Source organism: Trichechus manatus, unplaced genomic scaffold, assembly GCF_000243295.1.
Source record: "Trichechus manatus latirostris isolate Lorelei unplaced genomic scaffold, TriManLat1.0 scaffold00097, whole genome shotgun sequence".
Taxonomy (NCBI): domain Eukaryota; kingdom Metazoa; phylum Chordata; class Mammalia; order Sirenia; family Trichechidae; genus Trichechus; species Trichechus manatus.
The window spans coordinates 5,150,405-5,159,982 of record NW_004444033.1 but is presented as its reverse complement, the minus strand read 5'-3'; the positions used below and the strand labels follow the sequence as shown (position 1 = coordinate 5,159,982).

General features: G+C 36.9%; 1 protein-coding gene across 2 annotated transcripts in view; it reads left to right on the top strand.

The window, feature by feature from the left end:
- The window catches only part of COPG2 (COPI coat complex subunit gamma 2), a 216,293-nt gene that overhangs the window by 113,109 nt on the left and 93,606 nt on the right, over window positions 1-9,578 (top strand). For both annotated transcript variants that reach the window (XM_023737111.1, XM_004382679.2), the window contains exon 12: window positions 4,145-4,333. In XM_023737111.1, coding sequence (XP_023592879.1) covers window positions 4,145-4,333 — 189 coding nt within the window. The remainder of the gene's footprint in view (window positions 1-4,144; window positions 4,334-9,578) is intronic.

Below are 9,578 nucleotides of genomic sequence, written 5' to 3'. Positions count from 1 at the left end.
GTCAGAAAAGATGCTTTGTAATATTTTGATGGTTTAGATTCTGTTAAGGCTTGCTTTATGGCCTAATATGTGGTCTGTTCTGGAGGATGCTGCATATGCATTCGGAAAGAAAGTATACTTGGCTGCTTTTGGGTGGAGTGTTCGGTATATGTCTATGAGATCAAGTTGGTTGATTGTGGCATTTAGATCTTCCATGTCTTTATTGAGCTTCTTTCTGGATGTTCTGTCCTTCACCGAAAATGGTGTGTTGAAGTCTCCTACTATTATTGTGGAGCTGTCTCTCTCTCTTTTCAATGCTGTTAGAGTTTGTTTTATATATTTTGGAGCCCTATCGTTGGGTGTGTAAATATTTATTATGGTTATGTCCTCCTGGTGTATTTACCCTTTAGTCATTATATAGTGTCCTTGCTTATCCTTTGTGGTGGATTTTAGTTTAAAGTCTATGTTGTCAGAGTTTAATATTGCCACTCCTGATCTTTTTTGAGTGTTGTTTGCTTGATGTATTTTTTTTCCATCCTTTGAGTTTTAGTTTGTGTCTTTAAGTCTAAGGTTTGTCTCTTGTAGGCAGCATATAGATGGATCATGTTTTTTAATCCATTCTGCCACTGTCTGTCTCTTTATTGATGCATTTAATCCATTTACATTCAGCGTAATTATTGATAGTGCTGTCATTTTGATGTCTTTTTGTATGTGTTGACAGTTTTGTTCCACTTAATTTTCTGTGCTGAGTCGTTTTTCTTTATGTATTTTATTTTCATTTTTTTCATTGTTATTGATTTTGTATTTGCTGAGTCTTTATGTTTTTCTTGTTTTTTATTTTTATGTGTAGGATTGTTAGTTTCCTTTGTGGTTACCTTAACATTTACCCCTGTTTTTCTAAGTTTAAACCAGTCTTTTATTTCTTTATATCGCCTTGACTTCCTCTCCACGTGAAAGATCTATGACTACATTTTTTAGTCCCTCTTTTTTGTTTTAATGTTGTTATCTTTTACATATTAACATCTCTGTTTGCCTGTTTTCAGTGTTTTAGCTTTGATTTATTTTTGTGACTTCCCTATCTGAGTTGATATCTGGTTGATCTGTCCTGTGTTCTAGTCTTGGGTTGTTATTTGATGTTATTTATTTTTTAACTGGAGGACTCCCTTTAGTATTTCTTGTAATTTTGGTTTGGTTTTTGCAAATTCTCTAAACTTGTTTATCTGGAAATGCCCTCATTTCACCATCATATTTGAGAGACAGTTTTGCTGGATATATAATTCTTGGCTGGCAATTTTTTTCTTTCAAGGCTTTATATATGTCATCCCATTGCCTTCTTGCCTGCATAGTTTCTGCTGAGTAGTCTGAGCTTAGTCATATTGAGTCGTCTTTGTAGATAACTTTTCATTTATCTCTAGCCGCTCTTAAAATTCTGTCTTTATCTTTGGTATTGACAAGTTTGATTTGAATATGTCTTGGTGACTTTCTTTTGGGATCTACCTTATGTGGGGTTCGATGAGCATCTTGGGTAGATATCTTATCATCTTTCACGATATCAAGGATGTTTTCTGCCAATAAATCTTCAAAAATTCTCTCTGTATTTTCTGTTATCCCTCCCTGTTCAGGTACTCCAATCACTCATAGGTTATTCCTCTTGATAGAGTCCCACATAATTCTTAAGCTTTCTTCATTTTTTAAAAATTATTTTATCTGATTTTTCGTCAGATAAGTTGGTGTCAAGTGCTTTATCTTCAGTCTCACTAATTCTGACTTCCATTGCCTCAGTTCTGCTCCTATGACTTTCTATTGAGTTGTCTAATTCTAAAATTTTATTGTTAATCTTCTGAATTTCTGATTGCTGTCTCTCTGAATTGTTGCAGCCTGTTTAATTTGTTATTATGCGCTTGTCTAATCTTCTTAAGTTCCTCTATTGCTTTGGCTGTATGTTCCTTTGTTTGTTCTGCACTTTGCCTGATCTCCTTCCTGATCTCTTTAAGGTCTCTATATATTAATCTTTTGTATTTTCCTCTGGTAATTCCAAGAAATCGTCTTCCTGTGGAAAATTTCTTGATTCTTTGTTTTGGTCGCTTGCTGAAGCCATCATGGTCTGCCTCTTTATGTGATTTGATATTGACTGTTGTCTCAGAGTCATCATTAAGTTATTATATTTATTTATTTAATGTTTGTTTACTGTGTCCTAGCTTCTTCTTTTTTTTTTTTGATATGCCCAGATAGGCTGGTCGTGTGAGCTGGTTGGATTATTGGCACCTTTGAAGCTCTAACGTCCTGTCACCAACTGGTTAGATCTGTTACTAGGTATATGAGCCCAGAATTCTGTTTACTTTTCTTGTATGGATTCAGCTCAGGTGTCCATGTAGTCAGTCACCAAGTGTGTGGTGCAGGCTCTCACCTACACTCCTAGACAGGCAGGGGTGATTGGTGTAGACAGAGGTATCTGGCTGCAGTAGGGGGTCACACACTGAGCAAGGCAGGGGGGCTGACAGCTGTCCCTGAGTGTCTGGAAGGAAAGCATGTCCCTGTTCCCTAGAGTGCATAGGTGGGTGGGTTTTGCAGCCAGACTATGAGCACCCAATGCTGTTGGCTGTAAGGACTAGGAGGGACCACTTATTCTTGGACCCCTGTCATGGGTGGCTAGGTGGCATGGGTGGAGCCACCAGTCCTCAGGCCCCTGATATGGGTAGGTAAGGACCCTGCTTAATGGGCAGAGCAGTGTCAAATGTCACAAACCTACCATTTCACCATGTAGCTGATAGAGCTGAAGTTAGGCTTCAGGTATATACCCTGTTGTACTGTGGTAATGAGGGCCTATGCTGTTGAAATGGGCCCACACAGATCTACGCAGGGGTGAAAGGCATTCAAAGTCCATGGACCCCTTATGCCTGTGCCTAGGCAAAGGAGCTGTGTCTACCTTGAGTTCCTGGCTTAGGGGAGCTGGCAGATTATTTTTTCCTGTTTGTTCATTTGTTCCCTCTCCAAGGCCGGGAGAATGGCTCAGGGCACGTAATGGGTCCCACTTCCAACCAAGGGGACTCAGTAATCGATAAAGCCTGCCAGGACCTGGTGCAGAGCGGCAAGGGGGCAGGTAAATGGGAGAGAGGTTTTTCCCAAAGGGAGGGTTTTTTGATCCCAGCGGTAGGTCAGACACACGTACTTATCTTTTGTCAATAGAGTGGCCCTTTTCACTGGTTCTGGAGGTGTGAGTAGACTCTCCTCCACTTGCTCAGTCTCTCCCAATGTGGAAAACGCTTCCTGAGCACCACTACTTGCCTTACGACGCATGCCAGCTATCTGGCCTGAAGGGTGCTTGCTCCCACCAGATCAGGTCTGGCAACTCCTTGCTGCTTCCAAACTGTCTCTCCCTCTCCCTGCCAGTCAGTCTGATTCCTCAACTTTGCCTTTGATGTTCAGGCCTCCTAGATTGTTATATATGATTGATTCACTTGTTTTTTGGGGTCTTTGTTGTTAGAGAGACCACAGGAAGCATCTGACTACTCTGCCATCTTGGCCCTACCTCTTTCAGGTCATGTTTTGCTGTTAAATGAATTTTAATGCTGATACTTTAGTTTGCAGAGTGTTCTGGATTTCAGAATTGTGGGTGAGGGATCCTGTACTAATATTGGGATAGGTGGAGAGATGGAGCAACATGAACAAAAGCAAGGAAGCAGAAGAATGACGTTTTGGTGACGATGAGTAATCCAGTTTGGCTTGAGTTTGCTTGTTAAAAACAGAAGTGTTTTCTAAGTGAAAATTAACAATCTTTGTTGAGCAGTTTTTACCATGCTAGGTCCGATTTTCAGGGATCCTAACATTTAGCGGGGTAAACATACATGTACACTACTAACTATAATGAAAAACAATTCAATTATAATAAAAGGCAGACTGTAATATTATAAAGGTTATAGGTACCTGAGAGAGTGCTATGCTGTGCTGTACTGTGGCAGTTAATCATTTATCAAATGGCATACATTATTAATTGGAGATAGTGTTATTGAAACAATTACTTTAAATCTGTGTTGTCTCATGAAGATTAAAACAAAAAAGCCAGTTACCTTAATGAATATTTCTATTTTCCTTTTCCTTTGTTTTTTAAAGTCTAGCCTTTATCAACAGCAGTTTGCTTAACTTTTTTTTCTTGCCCTTCCACAAGGTGGCAATGAAGCATCCCTCTGCTGTTACTGCCTGCAATCTGGACTTAGAGAACTTGATCACAGACTCAAACCGAAGCATAGCTACCTTGGCCATTACTACACTCCTCAAAACAGGTAGTGAGAGCAGTGTGGACAGGCTCATGAAGCAGATATCTTCTTTTGTGTCTGAAATTTCAGATGAGTTCAAGGTAAGAGTGTAAATATGATCATGCTTTCTCCCAGTGTATGTCTTGCCTATTTATTTTTTTAACAGGGTTTTTTGATGAGCAGAAGTTTTTAAATTTTTATGAAGTCTAATTTATCATTTTTTTCTTTCACGGTTATTACTTTCTGTGTCCTTTGTCAATTGCCAAGTTACAAAGATAGTCTCTCATGGTTTTTTTTAAATGCTTTATGGTTTTAGGTTTTACATTCAGGTTTGTGATACAGCTTGAATTAATATTTGTATATTGTGTGTGATAAGTTTAGTTTTTTCCATATCCAGCTATTCCAGCATCATTTGTTGAAAGACTTCCCTTTCCTCATTGGAGTGTTTTGGTATCTTTGTCTGAAAAGCAGAGAACCATATAATTGTAGGTGTATTTCTAGGCTCTTTCATGTTCCGTTGATCTACTTGTCAGTCCTTATGGCAGTACCACACTATGTTGATTAACACAACTGTATGGTACTACTTAAGTATCAAGTAGTGTAAGTCTTCCAACTTTTTGTTTTTTGTTTTTTTTTTTTCAGTATTCTAGTTCCTTTGCATTTTCATGTAAAATTTTGAACCAGCTTATCAATTTCTAAGAAACCAGCCCCGCTAAGATTATGATTGGGATTGTGTCGAATCTGTAAATCAATTTGGGGAGAACAGACATCTTAATGATATTAATTCTTCTCATTCATGAATATGGTATATCTCTCCCTTTGTTAACGTTTGTTTTAGTTTCTCTGAGCAGTGTTTTGTAGCTTTATTCTAGAGGTCTTGCATACCTTTTGTTAAATTTATATGTAGGCATTTATGCTTTTTTTTTTTTTTTTTTTTTAGAATTTTGATTTCATTATCTGATGCAAGTATATAAAAAAATTTATTATTTTTTTCATATTAACTTGGTATTCTGTGACCTTAGTGGAATTCCCTTATTGGTTCTAGTTGTTGTTATATACATTCCTTAGGATTGTCTATTTAAATAATCATGTCATCTGTGAATAGAAACAGTTTCACTTCTTTATTTCCAGTTAAATGCCTTTTCTTTCTTTTTCTTGCCTTACTGCAATGGCTAGAACTTCCAGCACAATGTTGAATAGAACTGGTGAGAGTGTGTCAGAGATAATCAAAAGAACAATAAATTCAGTTAGAAGAATTAAAAGAGAAAGATTTTATTGTTTCATACTTATTTAATTCTAGAACATCCAAGAAGTATGACTGGCCCTATTTACTTTCTACTTAGTATATGTCTAGACTTTAAAAAAAAAAAAACTTAGCCTTGGACAGTTAGAATCTTTGCAGAACTTTGGGAGGTTATAAAGGCCATTTTTGCAGCTGTTTATAAAATAAACTGGAATGATAGGGAGAATGGTTTTAATAAAGATAATGTTTTAGAACAAGAATTGGCAAACTTTTTCTGTAAAGGGCCATACAGTAAATATTTTAGGCTTTGTGGGCCAGTACTGTCTCTGTTGCATATTCTTATATGTTTTTGGTTTTTGCTTTTGTTTTTACAACTCTTTAAAAATGTAGAAACCATCTTAGCTCTCAGGCTGTATAAAAACAGGCCTTCAATTTTTAAAACTGATTTCAGTTTTAGAACATTAAAAAATATGTAGCATGCCAAAAAATTGTTGAAGATGTTGAGCAATGGAGACCCTTATATACCCCTGTATACAACTACTTTTGAAAATAACGTGGCATCATCTAGTATATTCAAAGATGCATAGTCTTTAAACCTAGTGATTCACTTTTGGAACCAAGATGTAATTTCAGTCATAGACATTAAATTTCACAAATATCATGTTGAGCAAAATAAGCAGGGTGTGGAAGATTACATACAACATGATAGCATTCATATGAATACTCAAAAGCAAGCAAAACTAAACAATGCATATTGTTAAGGGATACATACATATATACGTAGAGTAAAACTATGAGGAAAAACAAGGAAATGGTAAAGACATGCAGGATAGTTTTACCTCTGGGAAGGAGGCAGTCGGATACTATCAGGAAAAGGGTACACAGGAGTTTCAAAGGTTAATGGAGATGTGCTTTTTAAAAAGCGATACGTTAAATGCACAGGGATTTGTTTTTATTATCATTTGCTAAAACTTGTATATGCATTATATAAATAGTATAAAATATTTCCTAAGGAAAAGAGTGAAAAAGCCAAAGAATAAAACCATTTAAAATTTGTTAAGCTAACTAAGCTTTTCTACTTTTAGCAATATCTCTTCCTATATACCTAATTTGCTGACTTTTTTAACACTATAAAATCTCACCAAGTTTTGAAAAGCTAAGTGAACTAACTATCCAATATTCTTTGTGATTTTCTATAAGTTTTTATTACTTGTTTTCTATGACTATATGGAATTTTATAATACAAAGTGGTTGATCACAACCCAGTATTATTAAGTGTGTTACATTTCATTGGATATGATGCCACCTTTAGCTGTTGACTAGATTTTTGAATAGTATCATTTCATTGTTTAGGGCATTCTAAAGAGAACATATATGTAAACATACGTGGTGATTTAGGAAGGAAGTAAAGAAGTGAAATAGCTATTGTTGGGAAACAAGCTTGAGGAGTCAGGGACACATCCTAAAGTTTGAGTTATATCAATATTACACCACCAACAACTTACCAAACTGAAAAACCAAACCTGTTGCCATCAAGTCAATTCTGACTCATAGCGACCCTATGGGACAGAGTAGAACTGCCCGATAGGGGTTCCAAGGAGCAGCTGATGGATTTGAACTGCCAACCTTTTGGTTAGCAGCCAAGCTCTTAACCACTGTGCCACCAGAGCTGCAACTTACTAAAGTATATCTATATAACCATATGTAGACCTTTATTGCTGTGTCTCTTAGATTCTTCAGTAAGAATAGCTACTACTCAGGCTCTTCTTTTGTCTCACTTTTGGCCATTGAGGAAACTGCAGCATTAAAAGATGATGACTGACTTAAGGCCACACAGTGAAGCAGCAGCAGAGCCAAGACTAAAACCTAGCTTTTCTGTTTTACATTTTTCCCCAGCATACTGTTCTCCTTCTTTATCTGCTACCTAACTTTTTTATGTTAGCAACATCTTTTCGTTAAGGTGTTGATTGGGTTAGTTAAGGTAAAAATGTTATTAATGCATTATGGAAATTCATCGATTGGATACCTATGTGGGAAAAAAAATGAATCTTAACCCCTACCTCACACAGTACACAAAAAATCAACTCCAGATGGATTACAGATCTAAGTGTACAAAACAAGACTTTTAGAAGAAAACATAGGAGAACATCTTCACGACCTTGGGGTAAGAAAAATATTTCTTAAAAAAGACACAAAGGAAATTTTGGTAAATTGGGTATAATTAAAGTTAAGAATTTCCATTTGCCAAAAGACACCATAAAGAGTGTGAAGAAGCAAGGCACAGAGTGGGAGAGGCTTGCATTACAGAGAGCTGAGAAAGGCTCAGTTTGAGAATTTAGAAAGAATGCCTACCTATCAAAAAGAAAAAGGCAGAAAATTTAAAAAAAAATGGGGGTTGGTGGTGGTGGAAAAAGTCTTGAACAGACCCTATATAAAAAAACATCCAAATGGCCATAAACGTATGAAAAGTTACTCATTTTATAATCATCAAGGAAATGCAATTAAAACAGTAATGTAGTTACTAACTCCCCAGAAAAGCTGATGTGAAAAAGTTAGAAAATACCAAGTATTGGTGAGAATGTGGAAAGCAAAAACTTTTGGTGCACTGTGAGTGGGAGTGGAAATCGGTACAGCCATTTTCGAAAACTGGTTAGCAGTAACTACTAAAGCTGAACGTAGGCACATCCCATGACCCAGTGTTGCATTTGACTTATCTTTCCTACAGAAAAGTGTACATAAGACCAATTTAAAACGTCAGGCTAAGGAGACTCGGAGTTTTGGAGGCATTCTGCATGGTGGTTAAGAGAATAACTACTAGAGTCAAATCCCTGTGTTTAAATCCTGGTTCTACCACTTACTAGATATTTGACCTCAGGCAAGTCCTGTAAGCTCTTGCTGCCTCAGTTTCCTTAGCTGTTCTCCAAAGATAACAATAGTACCTACCTTATAGGGTTATTGTGGAGTATAAATGAAATCATACTTAGAAAGAGCTACGATTTCAGTGGCAGTTGTTGTTTTACGTGTGTATAGTATAGAAAGAACTACTCGTCCAAAATTATTGATCTTTTAAAATCTGCACACAAAGAGTTAAATACTGCTTTATAGGTTTTTTGGATTCTTTTTTTTTTTTTTTTTTTAGCATGGTTATGCAATTCTTTTCAAATACAGATGGATTCGTTTGTTTCAGTTTGCTTTCAATGTTAGTGTTTTTTTCCCCTTCCCATCCTTGATTTAATTTTATTCTTTTACTATGTAGAATACTATAATGCTTCCAAAAGTCAAAACTATACATAGTTTATAAAGAAAATGTTCTACATTCTACTTTGGCGAGTAGCATCTGGGGTCTTAAAAGCTTGTGAGTGGTAATCTAAGATACTCCATTGGTCTCACCCCTTTGGGAGCAACAGAAAATGAAGAAAACCAAAGACACAAGGGAAAGATTAGTCCAAAGGACTAATGGACCGCAACTGCCACAGCCTCCACCAGACTGAGTCCAGCACAACTAGATGGTGCCCGGCTACCACCACTGATTGCTCCGACAGGGATCACAATAGAGGGTCCTGGACAGAACTGGAGAAAAATGTAGAACAAAATTCTAACTCACAAAAAAAGACCAGACTTACTGGCCCGACACATGACACAGACTGAAGAAACCCTGCGAGTATGGCCCCCAGACACTCTTTTAGCTCAGTAATAAAGTCGCTCCTGAGGTTCACCCTTCAGCCAAAGATTAGACAGGCCCATAAAACAAAATGAGACTAAAGGGACACACCAGCCCAGGAGCAAGGACTAATAGAAGGTAAGAAGGGACAGGAAAGCTAGTAATAGGGAACCCAAGGTTGAGAAGGCAGAGTGTTGACATGTCGTGGGGTTGGTAATCAATGTCATAAAATAATGTGTGTACTAATTGTTTAATGAGAAGCTAGTTTGCTCTGTAAACCTTCATCTAAAGTACAATAATAAAATTTTAAAAAAGAATTCACCCTAAAAAAAGTCAAGAGACTTCCGGCAAAATGGCACTCTAGGCAGAAGCACCACACCGTCCCTCCACAGCAAAGATCTGAAAAACTAAGCCGAACAGAGAAAACAACAATCCTGAAACC